Source organism: Hemiscyllium ocellatum, chromosome 20 (genome assembly GCF_020745735.1).
Source record: "Hemiscyllium ocellatum isolate sHemOce1 chromosome 20, sHemOce1.pat.X.cur, whole genome shotgun sequence".
NCBI lineage: Eukaryota > Metazoa > Chordata > Chondrichthyes > Orectolobiformes > Hemiscylliidae > Hemiscyllium > Hemiscyllium ocellatum.
Window position 1 is genome coordinate 452,938 of NC_083420.1, and position 20,012 is coordinate 472,949.

Genomic DNA, 20,012 nt, shown 5'->3' on the forward strand with positions numbered 1-20,012 from the left:
CATTTATTCCAAGTGTCTTCTACTGTTTCAAAGGGTCAGCCCACATCAATTTCATTGCTTATAGCAATGCTTTAACTATTACCTTCAGATAATACTGCAGACTGCTCAGAAATGACTTTATTAACTTAGAATGCAATATTTAATAAAATTGCCTTCTATACGGGTGGCATGGTGGCTCAGTGGTTAGCACCACTGAAGCCAAACGTCAACTCGAGGACACCTCTTCCTACTTCCCCCTCGACCATGACCCCACCCCCCCATCACCAAACCATCATCTCCCAGACCATACAGAACCTCATCACCACAGGAGATCTCCCACCCACAGCTTCCAACCTCATAGTCCAGGAACCCCGCACTGACCAGTTCTACCTCCTTCCCAAGATCCACAAGCCTGACCACCCTGGCCGACCCATTGTCTCAGCATGCTCCTGCCCCACTGAACTCATCTCTACCTACCTCGACACTGTCCTATCACCCTAGTGCAGAAACTCTCCACATACGTTCGAGACACCCCCCATGCCCTCCACCTCCTCCAATACTTCCATTTCCCAGGCCCCCAATGCTTCATCTTCACCATGGATATCCAATCCCTCTACACCTCCATCCGCCATGACCAGGGCCTCCAAGCCCTCCATTTTTTCCTCTCCAGATGTCCCCAACAGTACCCTTCCACCGACACTCTCATTCGCTTGGCCAAACTGGTCCTCACCCTTAACTATTTCTCCTTTGAATCCTCCCACTTCCTCCAGAACAAAGAAGCAGCCCTGGGCACACGTATGGGCCCCAGCTATGCCTGTCTCTTTGTTGGCTACATAGAACAGTTGATCTTCCGGAGTTACACTGGCACCATCTTCACCATTCCCCACCTCTTCCTCCACTACATTGACGACTGCATTGGCGCCACCTCGTGCACCCGCGAGGACGTTGAGCAATTCATCAACGTCACCAACACATTCCACCCTGACCTTAAATTTACCTGGACCATCTCTGACACCTCCCTCCCCTTCCTGGACCTGTCCATCTCCATTAATGACGACCAACTTGACACTGACATCTTTTACAAACCCACCAACTCCCACAGCTACCTGGATTACACCTCTTCCCACCCTATCTCTTGCAAAAATGCCATCCCGTATTCCCAATTCCTCCGCCTCCGCCGTATCTGCTCCCAGGAGGACCAGTTCCACCATAGAATACACCAGATGGCCTCCTTCTTTAGAGACCGCAATTTCCCTTCCCACGTGGTTAAAGATGCCCTCCAACGCATCTCGTCCACATCCCCCACCTCCGCCCTCAGACCCCACCCCTCCAAGCGTAACGACAGAACGCCCCTGGTGCTCACCTTCCATCCTACAAACCTTTGCATAAACCAAATCATCCGCCGACATTTCCGCCACCTCCAAAAAGACCCCACCACCAGGGATATATTTCCCTCCCCACCCCTTTCTGCCTTCCACAAAGACCATTCCCTCTGTGACTACCTGGTCAGGTCCATGCCCCCCCACAATCCACCCTCCCATCCTGGCACTTTCCCCTGCCACTGCAGGAACTGTAAAACCTGTGCCCACACCTCCTCCCTCACCTCTATCCAAGGCCCTAAAGGAGCCTTCCACATCCATCAAAGTTTTACCTGCACATCCACTAATATCATTTATTGTATCCGCTGCTGCCGATGCGGTCTCCTTTACATTGGGGAGACTGGGCGCCTCCTAGCAGAGCGCTTTAGGGAACCTCTCCGGGACACCCGCACCAATCAACCACACTGCCCCGTGGCCCAACATTTCAACTCCCCCTCCCACTCTGCCGAGGACATGGAGGTCCTGGGCCTCCTTCACCGCCGCTCCCTCACCACCAGACGCCTGGAGGAAGAACGCCTCATCTTCCGCCTCAGAACAATTCAACCCCAGGGCATCAATGTGGACTTCAACAGCTTCCTCATTTCCCCTTCCCCCACCTCACCCTAGTTCCAAACATCCAGCTCAGCACTGTCCCCATGACTTGTCCGGACTTGTCCTACCTGCCTAGCTCCTTTTCCACCTATCCACTCCACCCTCTCCTCCCTGACCTATCACCTTCATCCCCTCCCCCACTCACCCATTGTACTCTATGCTACTTTCTCCCCACCCCCACCCTCCTCTAGCTTATCTCTCCACGCTTCAGACTCACTGCTTTTATTCCTGATGAAGGGCTTTTGCCCGAAACGTCGATTTCACTGCATGTTGGATGCTGCCTGAACTGCTGTGCTCTTCCAGCACCACTAATCCAGAATCTGGTTTCCAGCATCTGCAGTCACTGTTTTTACCTCACTGCCTCATAGTGCCAGGACCGAAGGTTTGATTCCACTTTGAGTAACTGTCTGTGTAGATTCGATTAGATTCCCCATAATGTGGAAACAGGCCATTTGGCCCAACAAGTCCACACCAACCCTCTGAAGAGTACGCCACTCAGACCCATTTTCTGACATTGACCTCCAACTAATGCACCCAACCCTATGGGCAATTTAACATGCCCAATTTACCTGATCTGCACATCTTTGGATTATGGGAGGAAACCACAGCACTCAGAGAAAACTCATGCAGATGCAGGGAGAATAAACAAACTCTAAACAGACAGTCACCCGAGGCTGGAATCAAACCCTGGTCCCTGGTGCTGTGAGGCAGCAGTGCTAACCACTGAGCCACCATGCCACCCTGGAGTCTGCACATTCACTCCATGTCTGCGTGGATTTGCTTCGTTTCCTCCCACAGTCCAAAGATGTGCAGGTTAAGTGAATTGGCCATGCTAAATTGCCCATAGTGTTCAGTGATGTGTAGGTTAGGTGCATTAGTCAGGGGTAATGTAGAGTAAGAGGTAGGGGAATGGGTCTGGGAAGGTTACTGTCCAGAGGGTTGGTGTGGATTTGTTGGGCCAAATGGTCTGTTTTCACACTATAGGGATTCTATGATAAAAAGAATAAACTGCTTTTTACTAAAATGCATTCAATATCTCAAACAAGTTTTTAATATCACACTGATAACAACATTGACATTTCGGCAAAAAGCCATGATCACCAACTCATGACAGAATTAGACACTGGTGAATGAATAATTGACTCTTTTTGTTTAAAGTGAGTCAGTACAGGTTCCAATATTTCCAGGAGGGTATGAAATGGACCACTAACCCAAGGAGAACCTTCCAAACCAAATGAGTTTTCCTTTTCACAGCCAGCTGTTGGTTAAATTGCTTTTTGGTCATTGGATAAACCAGCGCTAAGGCCATGGCTGGAGCCATTGGGCACTGCTTCTGGCAATTGAAGATCTGGAATGGACATGCATTTATTGTGCTGGAGCAGGACTTCATCATGGTCTGTTCCATGGAGAAAGAGGCAGCAAAGCACAGGAGCAGGAGGCCAGCTGTTCAGGGAATAGAGGTCAGTGACCAGCAGAATGGATTGAGGGTATTTCCTCAATCAGTTAGAAGGAGCATTCCCATTCCTCCTGCTCCATGAACAACATTGTTCAAAATGGATCTTGTGCAACTGGAAGGTCTCATCTCCCTTTCCTGCTCAGCTTTCCTGGCTCAATGTATTTGCAAAGTGACCCTCAACCTCCCATCCCCTTCCCCAGCACATTTTCCACTGTGGGATTCTGAGACTTCATAAATTCCACACCTGTCCAAATGGCCTGAGGGAGATCCTCAGGGTAGATTGGGAACACTTTTCCCTTGCTTTTTCATAGTCAAAACCCAATCTTCGTCCACCTGCTAATGAGCTGGACCTGGGGGTAAGGTTTAACCAAGAACAAAACATCAGGTGAACAGTGGGGGAAGTCATTCATGTTGAACTCTGTCCAGCGCAGGCCATCTAAAACAACAGAAGGAATTAAACTAGGCATTGATCTGGGCATCAGAAACAACAATATCAAACCCAGCACTGAGGTAGGGGAGCTGATTCACAAACACAGTCATACTCACACAGTCACACCTTCCAGACAATGTTCCACACACCATCATCATCTCTGGATGGGTCATTCCCACTGGCAGAGGTTGTAGCACAGTGGTACACATTAACAGGGGGTTGTTCAAGGAGTCCTCATTGTTCACTCCAGGTCCTTTTTGGACTGGCAGACAGTGGTGAGTGGGATGCTGCAGGGTTCAGTGCTGGGTCCTCAGCTGTTCACAATATACATTAACCATTTGGATCAAGGAATTGAATGCAATATCTCCAAATGTGCAGATGACACTAAGCTGGCAATGTGTGCTGTGAGGAGGATGCTAAGAAGCTGCAGGGTGACTTGGACAGGCTGGATGAGTGGGCATGTACTTGGCAATAAAATATAATGCGGATAAGTGTTAGATTATCCACTTGGGTCACAAAAACAGGAAGGCAGATTATTGTTTGAATGGGTGCAGTTTAGGAGAAGGTGAGGAGCAACCAGACCTGTGTGTCTTGGTGGAACAGTTGCTGAAGGTTGGCACAGAGGTGCAGCAGGCAGTGAGGAAAGCTAATGGCGTACTGGCCTTTATAGTGATAGGATTTGAGTATCGGAGTAAGAATGTATTGCTGCTGTTATACAGGGCCTTGCTGAGGCCACACCAGGTGTATTGGTCTCTTAGCCTAAGGAAGGACATTCTCGTTATTGAGGGAGTCCAGTGAAGGATCACCAGACTGATTCCTGGGATGGCAGACTGACATATGAGGAAAGTCTGGATCCATCGGCTTTTCCTCGCTGGAATTTAGAAGGATGAGGGGGGAATCTCATAGAAACATGTAAAATCCTGATGGGACTGGACAGTGTTATAGACCAAGCCAGACTCCTCAAAATATGTCAAGAAGGTAGTCCAGACCCTAACTTTGCCAGTTGTATTAAACAGGTGTAGAGCGGATATTCCAGGGGAGAATCAGCTGGTCAAACCAGTTAGTTTTAAACAAAACAATTTATTTACAAGATTACTGAATGAAACACAAACAACAGAAAACAGAACACCAAATAACTTATCCTCTCTGAAAACCCAACAGATCAACCCAACTTAATGAAACTGTTCCAAGTACTTGCAACAATCCCCATAAACACACACTGGCACAAAAGGTAAAATCAAACACAAGTTCTTATAAGATAGGAGTCAGAGAGAGAGAGAGAGAGAACGAGCACCAATCTGCACCTGCTTTTTTTGGGTTCAGCAGCTTTTTTTCCAAAGTACTGCTAAAAACCAAACCAAACCAGAGAAAAGCTGAGCTGGGAGATCTGGCCATTCCCCTTTTATTGTACAAGTACTTTTGTTTAAACTTGAAAGCCTTCTGCCTGAGACAGTATGTGTTAGTTGTAATCAAATTGGCCCCAAAACTCTTCAACCCCCCAGACCTTTTGGTGTCTGTGTCATTATGATCTCTCTGAAACAAAAGCCAAGGACTGCATAATCTTGTTAAAGGAGCAACTTCGTCACAACAGACTAGATTTGGGAAGAATGTTCCTGATGTTGGGGAAGTTCAGAATTGGGGTCACAGTTTAAGAATAAGGGGAAGCTATTCAGGACTGCAATGAGGAAGAGTGTCTTCACTCAGAGAATGATGAACCGGTGAAAGTCTCTCCCACAGGAAGCTGTTGGGGCCAGTTCGTTAGATAGATTCCAGAGGGAGGTGGACGTGGCCCTTACAGCTAAAGGATCAAGGGCGTGAATGGGATACAGAGATTGCATAATCAGCCAGGATCATATTGGATGGTGGTACAGGCTTGAAGGGCTGAATGGCCTACTCCTGCACCTATTTTCTACGTTTCTCCAAGTCTCATGGCATTAAGTCAAATATAGAATTATAAAATTTGACAGTATAAATGAGGCTGTTCAATCTAGCATGTCTGTACCAACTCCCAAAAGAGTTACCCCCAATCCACACTCTCCAGCCCTTGCTCTGTAGCCCTCTAAATCCACCCCTTTCTAATATATATCCAGCTCTCTTCTGAAACCTCTGATGGAATCTGCCTCCCCCACACTCCCAGGCAGCACATTCCAAATCCTAACGACTCTCTGAGTAAAGATGTTTCTGTTCCTCTCACTCTGAGCTCTTTTGTTTTGAAATTCTGATACATCAACTAATGGAAACAGGATATCTTTCTTCACCTGTCAAAATTGTTCCTAACTTTGAACACGTGATTAAGGTCACCTCTTAATCTTCTCTGCTCCAAGAAAATAAACCCAGTCTCTCTAATCTTTCCTTGTATCTAAAATCCCTTATTCCTGGTATCATTCTAATAAATCTCTTTTGCACTCTCTCCAGGGCTTTAACATTCTTCCTTAAATAAGTTGCCTAGGACTCAACACAATGCTCCAAATATGGACTGACCAGTGATTTGTAGAGGTGTAGCATCACTTAGAGTCATAGAGATGTACAGCATGGAAACAGACTCTTCAGTGCAACTCGTCCATACCGACCAGATATCCTATCACAGGTCAGAAGCCTCCAGTCTGAAAAGCAACCCTCCACCACCACCCTCTGACTTCTACTTTCCAGTCAGTTCTGTATCCAAATGGCTCATTCTCCCTATATTCCATGAGATCTAACCTTGCTAACCATTCTCCCATTGGGAACCTTGTTGAATGTCTTACTAAATTCCATTTAGATCATGTCCACTCCTCATGTCCTCATCAATCCTCTTTGTTACCGCTTCAAAAAATTCAATCAAGTTCGTGAAACATGATTCCCCACAAACAAACCGTGCTTCCTCTTGCCTTTATGATCTATGCCTCTGTTTATAAATCCAGGAATCCTATAAACCTATAAACCTTGTTACCAACCATTTCAACTTGCCTGGCCACCTTCAGAGAATCATGCACATGAACCCACAGGTCCCACTGTTCCTGTACTCCCCTCAAGGCTGTACCATTCACCTGTATTGTGTCTCTGTGTTTCTGCTACCAAAAAGCATTGACTCACATTTCTCTGCATTGACATTACTCTGCCATGTGTCTGTCCATTGACCAACTTGTCAATGTCCCTCTAAATTCACTCAGCATTATCTTCAAAATTCACTATTTTCCCTAGATTAGTATCATCTCCAAATTTAGAGTTTTTGCCTTCAACACCCACCTTCAAATCATTTTTATAAATCAGAAAAAGCAAGGTTCCCAACATTGACCCTTGGGTCACATGATTTTCAACTTGTCTCCAATCTGACAAATGCCCATCTATACCTACCCTCTGCTTTCTATCTTTTAGCTAATTTTTAATTCATCCATCCAAGGATCCATCAGTCCAGAACATTTCTAATTAGTTAACCAGCCTGTCATGTGGCACTGTATCAAATACATTCTGAAAGTCCAAATATACATCATCCAGAGCCTTACCCTCATCCACTGCCAGTGTCACCTCATGAAAGAACTCAACTAAATTAGTCAGACATGACCTGTCCCTGACTTAGTCATGTTGACTGGTATTCACTTATTTTTCTCTAAGTGTATATTTAATTTATCCCATGTTATGGTTTCCAATAGTTTTCCCACTATTGATGTCAAACTGACAGGTCTGTACAAAGTTTGGGAGAAGATTTGTAGCTCGGGTTCTCGTTGTTGTGGTTCAGTTCGCCGAGCTGGGAATTTGTGTTGCACACGTTTCGTCCCCTGTCTAGGTGACATCCTCAGTGCTTGGGAGCCTCCTGTGAAATGCTTCTGTGATGTTTCCTCCAGTATTTATAGGGCTTTGTCTCTACCGCTTCCAGTTGTCAGTTCCAGCCGTCCGCTGCAGTGGCCGGTATATTGGGTCCAAGTCGATGTGCTTATTGATTGAATCTGTGGATGAGCGCCATGCCTCTAGGAATTCCCTGGCTGTTCTCTGTTTGGCTTGTCCTATAATAGTAGTGTTATCCCAGTCGAACTCATGTTGCTTATCATCTGCGTATGTGGCTACTAAGAATAGCTGGTCGTGTCATTTTGTGGCTAGTTGGTGTTCATGGATGCGGATCGTTAGCTGTCTTCCTGTTTGTCCTATGTAGTGTTTTGTGCAGTCCTTGCATGGAATTTTGTACACTACGTTGGTTTTGCTCATGCTGGGTATCGGGTCCTTCACCCTGGTGAGTTGTTGTCTGAGAGTCGCTGTTGGTTTGTGTGCTGTTATGAGTCCTTCTGCATAGCAGAAGCTGTAATGTAAAATTTGAACTAGGTCTTACCGCAAATTCAACCCAAACTCTGGGTCAGATATGTAGATGACACCTTTGTAATTATTAAAAACACAGAAAGAGAGAACACACACCGGATCATCAACGCCACACTCACAGGAATCCGATTCACTAGAGAGGAAGAAAAGGACAACCAACTCCCATTCCTAGACGTGATGGTACAGAGAACACCGAATGGAGAATTCACCACAAAGGTATACAGGAAAGCCACACACACAGACAAAGTCCTAAACTATGAAAGCAACCACCCCAGCACACACAAAACAAGTTGCATCAAGACACTGTTCAAAAAGGCTACAACACACTGCAGTACACCAGAACTGCAAAAAGAGGAAGGAGAACACCTATACAATGTATTCGCCAAAAATGGATACCCACGCAATTTCATCAACAGATGCCTAAGGGAAAGACAACGGAACGAGGACATGCCACAACCCAAAGGACTGGCCACACTACCATACATCAGGAGCATTTCCGAACTGACAGCCAGACTGCTGCGACCACTAGGACTCATAACAGCACACAAACCAACAGCCACTCTCAGACAACAACTCACCAGAATGAAGGACCTGATACCCAGCATGAGCAAAACCAATGTAGTGTACAAATCCCATGCAAGGACTGCACAAAACACTACATAGGACAAACAGGAAGACAGCTAACGATTCGCATCCATGAACACCAACTAGCCACGAAACGACACGACAAGCTATCCTTAGTAGTCATGCACGCAGATGATAAACAACATGAGTTCAACTGGGACAACACTACTATTATAGGACAAGCCAAACAGAGAACAGCCAGGGAATTCCTAGAGGCATGGCACTCATCCACAGATTCAATCAATAAGCACATCGACCTGGACCCAATACACCGGCCACTGCAGCGGACAGCTGGAACTGACAACCGGAAGCGGTAGAGACAAAGCCCTATAAATGCCGGAGGAAACATCACAGAAGTGCTTCACAGGAGGCTCCCAAGCACTGAGGATGTCACCTAGACAGGGGACAAAACGTCTGCAACACAAATTCCCAGCTCAGCCAACAGACCCATAACAAGGACAGGTCTGTAGTTTCCTGGGTTATCCTTTGTTCCTTTCTTATTTGCAATCATCCAATCCCCTAGATTAGTCCTGTGTTCAGATATGCTTGGAACATTTCTGTCAATTGCTCCACGATTTGCTCTAACTCTCTCAGTATTCTATAATGCATCCCATTGGGCCCTGAGGACTTATCGACTTGAGTGCTGCCTTTTAAACACCTCTTCTTTATCTGTCACTATACTTCTGTAGAGTTCTTAACATCCACATTTTCAAATGGGTCATTGTCACCATTTTCTAACTTGGCAAATGTGAGCAAGTAAACCTGGTTGGGTGGTTGGAAGATCATTTGGAGCCTTTGTACAGTTGAGTGTATTTGGAGTAAGAGTCACATCTTCAGTAGTTACTGTGGTGAATTTTCATTTGCATTGTAGTCATATGAAGAACTATTGGTGAGGAATAGAACAGTTTGCTTCTCTTGATCTGGAAGAATATCAGAAGGCTCTCAACACATTGCGTCAAGAACAGGAGAGTGAGTCTTACAAGGAGAGATCCCAAAACTGGGCATGACAGCGTTACATTATCCAGATCACCACGGAGTGTTTCTCATGGCCAGGAGCTATGAAAGAGATCAGCTCATCATCACCAACCAATGGGACGTCTCCATGAAGCTGATCAAACTTCTGGAAAAATTGTGATATGTCTTGATAGAGAATCATCTGATCACCTTGGTACAGAAGTTGATGCTCCTGAACCGCAAGACCCTGAGGCAATTCCTCACTGTGTGAAATAAGGTCTTCATCTCAGCACAAAGCATCGAGTATCAGCTACAGGAGACCTCACTTCTGAGGCTGGAATCCAACATTTCGTCATTCTGAAATAAAATTCTGGATAATTACAGCAGGTCGGGCATTACCTGTGGAGAGGGATCTGTTCTGATTCCGTAAGATTCAAATATATTCAATAGTGAAGTTATTAAAGATGCAAAATGATTGTTAACTGAAGTGTTTTTGCCTCTGAGAAGCTGACTCCTGATGTCTGATTTTTCTTTCTCAGTCTCACTGACTGGCCAGTATTTATTGCTCCCTATTACCCACCTGCCCCTGACCTGAGTAGTTTGCTCAGCCATTTCAGAGGGCAGAGCTGAAAATGTGTTGCTGGAAAAGCGCAGCAGGTCAGGCAGCATCCAAGGAGCAGGAGAGTCGACGTTTTGGGCATGAGCCCTTCTTCAGGAACACATTTTCAGCTCTGATCTCCAGCATCTGCAGTCCTCACTTTCTCCTATTTGTGAGGGCAGTTAAGAATGAGGCACATTGGTAGAGATCTGGAGTCACAGGGAGGCCAGACTGGGTAAAGATGGCAGATTACCTTCCTTGAAGGGCATTTGTGAATAGGATTGGCTTTGATGACAATGATTATGTGGCCGCACAAGGCTAGCTTTCATGACAGGTTTTATTGAATTTTTGATGACCTGCAGCTGTATGAAGGTTGGTGTGACACCACCTCAGTTGACAAAAATGAAATACATCGATCAGTCACAATCACTTGGGAAGGAAATAACATATGACTAAATACAATCTGTACTTCTGTGACTGTTTCTCCCACAGCAAATCTGATTACAAACTATGTAAGTTTTTTTAAAAAATCTGGTAAGGAATTTTTTTATGGATTCTATTAACTTTACAACTTAAACAATAATACAAATGCCTTAGATATTGTCTCATCTTAACATTATCTCATGTTGACCTCAAATCAAAAATTTACTTTGCTGCCTACAATTTGCGTGAAGACATATCCTGGGTTGTAGATATTTTTAAACTGTTCAGAGATATTATAGAGTAGGTGGGATTTAGTCCCAGGCCTCCTGTCTGAGAAGTAGAGACACTACTACAACACCACAAGTGCCCTCGGTGCCTGGGTTGTAAATCAGTGTATTATTCTTCTCCCTGATAATAAGAGCTGGATTTTGTGATGTTCACACCTGCCTTCATCTGTGCTCCTCTAATCTTCCAAAGGGGAGCAGTAAATACCACGTCATTGAATCAAAGCCAGGAACCAATCATTGAACAGTTTAATGTCACAGTCCAAAAAAGAAAGGATAATGTAACAAGTGGAACAAATCTGCCTTCACGTCCTCTTCATTTTCCATCCCTACTCACCACAAAGAAAATAATTAAAATACATCAGTTCACGGTCCCAGCTGTGTAGATAACATTCTTATTTTTATCCAGCTTATCACTGAATTAGACTCGAGGGGAGTTAAATTAGTGACAATGTAAGAACAGACAGTGAGGGTTTGTACTGAAGAAATACACCTGTTTAAAGGCTGGTTTGAGGTCACAGTTTTGTGCTTAACGGCTGATTACCATAATTTGATTCTGGATTAGTGGTGCTGGAAGAGTACAGCAGTTCAGGCAGCATCCAAAGTGCAGCGACATCGACATTTCGGGCAAAAGCCCTTCATCAGAAATGAAGGGCTTTTGCCCAAAACATCGATTCTCCGGCTCCTCGGATGCTGCCTGAACTGCTGTGCTCTTCCAGCACCACTAATCCAAAATCTGGTTTCCAGCATCTGCAGTCATTGTTTTTACCATAATTTGAGATGACCTGAAGTTATTAAATCTGATATTTGCAGGTTTATCAATCAATTGCTGATCAGGGACAATTTTCATGCATTGTAAATGTGGACCTCGCACCAGGCAGGAACACAGTGTATAGTAACACAAGCACACAACTCCCTGGACATGGTGAGGAACAGATGGATACCCACAGAAGAGGGTTTGGGGGAGGGATGGATCTTCCTCACTCCCCTCTCCTGTCCCTTGCAGCAGCCTGTGATACACTGACAGTCTGTGACCCTCAGCCTGTGATACACTGACAATCTCTGACCCTCAGTCTGTTATACACTGACAGTCTGTGACCCTCAGCCTGCGATACACTGACAGTCTGTGACCCTCAGCCTGTGATACACTGACAGCCTGTGACCCTCAGCCTGTGATGCACTGTCAGTCTCTGATGCTCAGCCTGTGATACACTGACAGTCTGTGACCCTCAGCCTGTGATACACTGACAATCTCTGACCCTCAGTCTGTTATACACTGACAGTCTGTGACCCTCAGCCTGCGATACACTGACAGTCTGTGACCCTCAGCCTGTGATACACTGACAATCTCTGACCCTCAGTCTGTTATACACTGACAGTCTGTGACCCTCAGCCTGCGATACACTGACAGCCTGTGACCCTCAGCCTGTGATGCACTGTCAGTCTCTGATGCTCAGCCTGTGATACACTGACAGTCTGTGACCCTCAGCCTGTGATACACTGACAATCTCTGACCCTCAGTCTGTGATACACTGACAGTCTGTGACCCTCAGCCTGTGATACACTGACAATCTCTGACCCTCAGTCTGTGTTACACTGACAGTCTGTGACCCTCAGCCTGTGATTCACTGACAGTCTGTGACCCTCAGCTTGTGATACACTGTCAGTCTCTGACCTTCAGTCTGTGATACACTGACAGTCTGTGACCCTCAGCCTGTGTTACACTGTCAGTCTCTGACCCTCAGTCTGTGATACACTGACAGTCTCTGACCCTCAGCCTGTGTTACACTGTCAGTCTCTGACCCTCAGTCTGTGATACACTGACAGTCTGTGACCCTCAGCCTGTGTTACACTGTCAGTCTCTGACCCTCAGTCTGTGATACACTGTCAGTCTCTGACCCTCAGTCTGTGATACACTGACAGTCTCTGACCCTCAGCCTGTGTTACACTGTCAGTCTCTGACCCTCAGTCTGTGATACACTGACAGTCTCTGACCCTCAGCCTGTGTTACACTGTCAGTCTCTGACCCTCAGTCTGTGATACACTGACAGTCTGTGACCCTCAGTCTGTGTTACACTGACAGTGTGTGACCCTCAGTCTGTGATACACTGACAGTCTGTGACCCTCAGCCTGTGATACACTGACAGTCTCTGACCCTCAGCCTGTGTTACACTGTCAGTCTCTGACCCTCAGTCTGTGATACACTGACAGTCTGTGACCCTCAGTCTGTGTTACACTGACAGTGTGTGACCCTCAGTCTGTGATACACTGTCTGTCTCTGACCCTCAGTCTGTGATACACTGACAGTCTCAGACACTGCTCTTGTAGAAAAGAGACTGAGTGCAGGAAGGAAACCAGTGAGGAACGCATTCTCTTTCTCCCGGTTACTCTTTAAAGTTAAATAGGACTGCACTTTCTATTTAAGGTGAATTCCTTTAGAGCTTCCTTTACAGTGAACCTCGGAGAGGTATTGGGTAACATCTAGATAAATGGCTCCAGAAAATCCCAATGTGTTTGAAGGGTCCCCTTCACATTTCCTGAAGTCAGTGAAGCTGTGAGTAATAATTGAAATGATTAACAACGACCTGTTTCATCCTGTTCAGTCTTTGCTGTGAAGAGAGGTTATTAAATAAAATGTTCTCCACCAAAATGACAATTAGCCTTTTTAAAGAGCACGTGCAGGTAATTTATTTGTCATTTGAACCCTTAATAATGACGTCTGTAACGGTTCCTAACACTGGTTTTGACTCCATTGTCACAGTAACATCAAACCCTGGGTGAAAGGTGCAGTGGTTTGGGCACCTCTTTACCTGCAGTGAAACATGCCAGCCGTGCCTCCTTTGCCCAGACCTACCATTTCCCCGCCACCCTTCCCCCAACTTCTCAATTGGACTAGACCCTCCACCAACTTGGACAGCCTCCTTGACCTAGGCCCTTTATCCTCCAGACTCCCTGCCACCCATTGTCCCCAAGCAGCTGAGACCTGACCTCAGCCATCGTCTGGCACATAGACTTCCCACTGAGATCACAGCAGTGAGGGCTCAGTCTAGCATGCACACCTCTTACTGCAGTCAGGAATCCGAAGAATCATATTGCTCGTATATTGAGAAGCTTATTCTGATGAGCTGGCCTTTTAGTGAGCTTGCATAAGACCAAAAGAAATAAGAACAGAAGGAGTTTGTTCACCCCCTCCAGCAAGGTCCACCATGCAATAGGATCATGGCTGCTCCAAAATTGCTCACATCCACTTTCCTGCCCCTTCCGCCTTGCCATTGATTTTCCGACTGATCAAGTATCTACCTCAGCCTTAAGTATAATCAAGAACTCTGCCCCCACAGCTCTCTGTGGAAAAGAGTTCCAAAGACTCTGAAGAAATTCCTCCTCATCTGAGTGTTCAATTGCCATCCCTTTATTCCGACACTGTGCCTCTGATCCTAGATTCTCCCATAAGGGGAAACATCCATTTGTTCGGCAGCAATCTCTGAACCATGGGCAGTGGGTGGCTACTGGGAATTCACCTCTTTCCCCTGTATCCAATCACTCTGTGCCTGTCTCCCCACAATCTCTAACTCAGACCAGGCCAGTACTTACCTTTGTCCTGGGCCCTCACTGTTCCTGGGAGCCCAGGAAGGCCGGGGAGTGTGGGTGCGATCTCCTGACAGCAGTTGAGGGGGTCCTCCATGATACTTGCTGAACAAAAGCCTCCTGCCCCCAACAGTGTTTCCACACCAGGGCCTAGATCAGGGTCAGGCAATATCACCCAGACCTTAGATGAAGGCAGGATCTCTGCTGCCTACTATTTCAGAACTTTACTGAAACTTTACATATCAACATGAGTCACATTTTATGAAGCCATAGAACCATAGAAATGGTACAGCACAAGATGGCCATTCAGCCCATCTTGCCCATGCCAACCTTACAGATACCCCAGCTGCCCTTTCCTATCCCATCTTCCTGCAAACCGCCCATTGCCCTGCAGCTTACAACACTGAAGGTGCAAACCCAGGTACTTTTTAAAATGAGTTTAGACTGTCTGACTCCACCACCAACTCAGGCAGTGAATTCCATACAACATGGAAATAGCAGAAGATTGTTGAAACTCTTCTAAAATTACTATATTGCAGCAGTTATGTCACACTAACTCTCCACAAGAAGCTGAGTAAATGAGTGTCAAGCTGGGAATGAGTCAAAGGCAGTAATTTACTGACCTGACATTTTTATAAACTGTCCGACCTTCACTCAGCTATTTGAGGGCAGGCGAACAATTCAATCAAATTGCCTTCAGCTCCACCAGATATCTATCATTATTTATATCCTGCTGTAAATAATGCAGATTATTCAGATCTAGGACCATGATGAGCTATTTTAAGGCAATTTGCAGTTAGGCATTTTTGGCAGTTTACACGTGGTGTTTACAGTCTGAGATAATTTGCAGGTAATTTGTAAATTGAACATAATTTCAGTGTTTAGCTTAATATGTTGAAGTGGCAGTGCAGAGGCTAAACAAAAGGGTATGTCTGGGATCTTGTTGCAACTCTAAAGACCCTCTGTAAGGTTAGCCCTGAGAGGGAGACCTGAATACAGTGTGTTTTCTGATATCAGTGATATTAATTATTCAGTCTCTCTCCAGGGTTGGGCAGGGACATGTGGCCTTGATGGTGCTGGGGCTGGAATGAAAGCACAGCAGATTGACCCACATTCAGCATTCCCATTGCTTTCAGTGTTTGTGCTCCTCCTTGCTCCATGCAGTGAAGTCAAATCCTTAAATAAACCAAAGAATAGTGGAGGCTGGAAATCTGAAACAAAAACAGAAGTTACTGGAGAAGCTCAGCAGGTCTGGCAGCATCTGCGGAGAGAGAAACAGAGTTAATGTTTCAGGTACAGTGACCTTCTGTTAGAATTGTTTCAATCAAATACATGAACTGCCACATCCCAATTTTTTGTTTTGATGGAGAGTCACTGGACTCAAAATGCTAATTCTATTTCACTATCCACACTTGCTGAGTTTCTCTAGTAACTTTTGTTTGGAATTTCCAGCATCTGTGGTTTTTGATTTTATTTACATCCCAGTTTTTATCTGACCTGCCTCAATGTTGCTGCAGTGTCACTCCAGCCAGATACTCTTGGTATTGGACCACAGTTTGCAGTTTAAAGAGGACCCCTCTAACCTCAGTGATCTCCACCCTGTATGTAGCTTCAGGTGACTGTTTGGATACCAGCTGCTCAGAAGAACAGTTTAAAAACAGAGTGTCGTGTCCTAAATGGGAAGAGGGATCTGGTAAGTTAGCCACTTGATTGAAGAGTTTAGGATCCTGAATTGTCTTGACAAAGCGGACATGGATCAGGATGTTTCCTTTTGTGGGTCATTCCAGAGTGTGGGGACTGAGGATTTGATTTTCTCTCAGTGTTGGAATTCTGCACCTCAGAAGGCGGAGTTTTAAAGGTGGAGGTAGGTAAATTCCTGTTAGACAGGAAAATAGAGGGTTATTGGGGATGATGGGAATGTGGAATTTGAAACACGAACAGATCAGTCACGATGTAGGGGACTCAAGGGGCAGAATTAGCTATCCCATTTTGTGATAAGGCCTTTTGTGGATTTTCCTCTGGACAGTTTGGGTCAATTTCATCCTCCCACCCTGAGCCCTTGTGCCAATGTGATGTTTGTAAATTTTATCGCCATGGTGACAGCTTATTTTAAACCAATGGCCTTATCTGCCCTGCCATTTTCTTCAGTCCTAACCAGTATTTATATTGTCTGGTTGAGTGAGTTTAAAGAAATGAGTTGCTGTACAATTCTGCTAACAGGTGATACATTTGGAAAGGTCTAATAAGGGAAGGATATTCCCATGGTAATAAACGAGAAATAGTTTTCAAGGCAAAACATTTTTGAAACACTGATCAAATTCAGAGAGTCAAGCTGTTAGATGAAAGAATTGAAAATTCTGATCAAAACCTAATTGATAATTCTATTTTGCAGTTAATACTTCCATCTGTAGTGGGATGGGGGAGATTGGTGATTATAAAGAATCCCTCTCTTTAACTGGTGTGCACTTTGAAATGTGTTGCTGATTTGGAGGCCATGTCATAGCAGGGCTCTGGGGCAGATATCAAAGACAGCAATAATGGATCACAGTTTATTTGTACAACCTTACAGCATAGAAACAGACGTTTCAGCTCGCCATATCTACGTTGACCAACAGACACCAAACCACTCTAATCCCATTTATCTATACTTGATCCATAGACAATTATGACCTGGCATTTTAAGTGCTCATCCAGGTACATCATAAATGTTGTGAGAGTACCTATCTCCACACCCTTTCAGGCAGCATTTCGGTATTTCTGCCACCCTCAGGGTGAGAAAATGTTTTCTCAAAACTCCTCAAAACCACTTACTCCTCTGGTCTTAGACATATTTGCCGTAAGGGAGAAATACTCGTAATCTGCACTGACTACACATCTCATAACCTTGTATCCCTCAATCAGATCCCCCTCAGCCTCCTCTGCTCCAGGAACAACAAACCCAGCCTATCCAGTCTCTCTTCATAATTGAGATTTCCATCCCAGGCAACGTCCTGGTGAATTTCCTTTGCACCCTCTCCAGTGCAATCTCATCCTTCCGATAGTGTGGCGACCAGAACTGCATGCAGCATTTCATCTATGGCCTAACCAATGTTTTATAAAGTTGTAATAAGACTTCCTTGCTCCTATATTCCATGCCTTGGCTAATAAAAGCAAGCATCTCATTTACTGCCTTCACCATCCTATCAGCATGTAGCTGACACCTTCAGGGCTCTATGGATTTGTATACTGAGGTCCTTTTGTTTCTTAGTACTCCCTAGGGACTTACAACTCAGACATTCATTGTTAATGTCCTTCCTTTATTAGACCTTTCCAAATGTATCACTTGTCAAGGAAAAGATCAAAACTGATGGATGTAGGTTAGCTCGCTGAGCTGCAAAGTTCATTTTCAGAAGTTTCGTCACCGTACTAGGTAACATCTTCAGTGAGCCTCTGGACGAAGACTTTGTCCGGACACTTACTGAAGATGTTACCTAGTACGGTGACGAAATGTCTGAAAATGAACCTTCCAGTTCAGTGAGCAAATCTACATCCAGAACCTCAACCTAAGCTACAAATCTTCTCAAAACTCGTGATCAAAATTGATATTATTTTCAAATGTAGTAGCACAAAATTAAAATTTATGTGAAGGAATAATTTGAATGAAAGTGGGAGTGTTTTGCCTGAAACAATTGAGAGATTACTTTGAGTTGGTTTAGCTAAATATAGTGACCAAATGCACAAGAAAATTTCATGAATGCCTGAATTAATTTTTCTTTGTTTCCTAGCTAACATCCTGACCGTAATCATCCTCTCGCGATTGGTGGCTCGGAGACAGAAGTCCTCCTACAATTATCTCCTGGCACTAGCTGCTGCGGATATACTTGTCCTTTTCTTCATTGTTTTTCTTGATTTTCTACTCGAAGACTTCATGCTGGGTCGTCAGCTCCCTCACATACTGGACAAAATAATTGGAGTCCTAGAATTCTCTTCCAATCACACATCGATTTGGATAACTGTTCCTTTGACCATTGATAGATACATTGCTGTATGTCACCCACTGAAATACCATACTGTGTCATATCCTGCACGTACTCGGAAGGTGATATTGAGTGTGTACATCATTTGCTTCTTGACCAGTGTACCATATTACTGGTGGCCCAACATCTGGAGTGAAAGTTATACAAGTACTTCCATGCATCAGATCCTGATCTGGGTCCACTGTTTTACTGTATACTTGGTGCCATGTTCCATTTTCTTTGTTCTGAATTCAATTATTATTCACAAACTTAAGAGGAAAAGTCATTTTCGCATGAGGGGCTACTCTACAGGGAAGACAACAGCTATTTTGCTCACAATTACCACCATATTTGCAATACTCTGGGCACCAAGAATGGTGATGATCCTCTATTATGTCTATGTTTCACCAATAAATAATGGCTGGTTAGTGCACCTAGTGTCAGACATCGCTAATATGCTTGCTTTACTCAACACTGCCATTAATTTCTTCCTTTATTGCTTTATCAGTAAACGATTCCGTACTATGGCAGCTGGGACATTGAAGGCTTTCATTAAGTGTCAGAAACAGCCAGTGCACTTTTACACAAATCATAACTTTTCCATCACCAGCAGCCCATGGATCTCTCCAGCCAATTCCCATTGCATCAAGATGCTTGTGTATCAATATGATAAGGATGGCAAACCACTAAAGATATCGCCATGAACTGGAAATCTATTACCTAAGTGGGAAACATTATTTGAAGGTCACAATGTCTGATCTGTTAATGTTCAAACAATTGTATATTAGTTAATGCCTACTTTGTCCATCAATTTATGGTGATGTTACTCACCAGGTAGATGGTATTTAGCAGATTGACAGTGATGTGCAAGTTTCAGTGGGATCTGTCAATGTAAAATGGAACAAAGCCTGATATGTGGATGGGGTGGTGAAAACTCACCCACAAGGATAACAAACTGCAAAAATAAAATTGCTGTGCTTGATTTACAATCACTTATACCAAAACATTGTATACTAATTGATCTAGTCAATCAATTAGATTGATTCTCTAATCAATAATATTCCTTAAGAGTCCTTAAGGATTTTCTAATATAAATTCTGTTGAGTGGAAGGACAATATTTGCATTTTTAGTATCTAATTCAGTAGGATTCTGTGCTACAAATATATAGGTGAGTGTTTTCTGCAATGATACATGGGTCTATTTAATTTATCCTGATTGTGAATCAGTTAAAGATATATTCAGGTGAAACATTGAAATACATTTAACCTCTTTGTTGCTTGGTATGTTATAATCAGAATTTTGAACAACATTTTTCCCACAAATTCAGAGGAATTCGAATTTGAATTTCCATTTAAAGGTTTATAATTATAAAACAAGTGGCCATAAATGGAATGTTTTATTGTTTCTGTTCCAAAAGGTAAAGCTA

The 20,012-nt window shown here is 44.4% G+C and overlaps 1 protein-coding gene across 1 annotated transcript in view; it reads left to right on the forward strand.

Annotated features, from left to right (window-relative positions):
- gpr139 (G protein-coupled receptor 139) overlaps positions 1 to 19,289 on the forward strand; it is a 69,802-nt gene extending 50,513 nt beyond the window's left edge. Inside the window, exon 2 of the mRNA XM_060840083.1 lies at positions 18,355 to 19,289. Coding sequence (XP_060696066.1) covers positions 18,355 to 19,289 — 935 coding nt within the window. The remainder of the gene's footprint in view (positions 1 to 18,354) is intronic.
- The last annotated feature ends 723 nt before the right edge of the window (positions 19,290 to 20,012 follow it).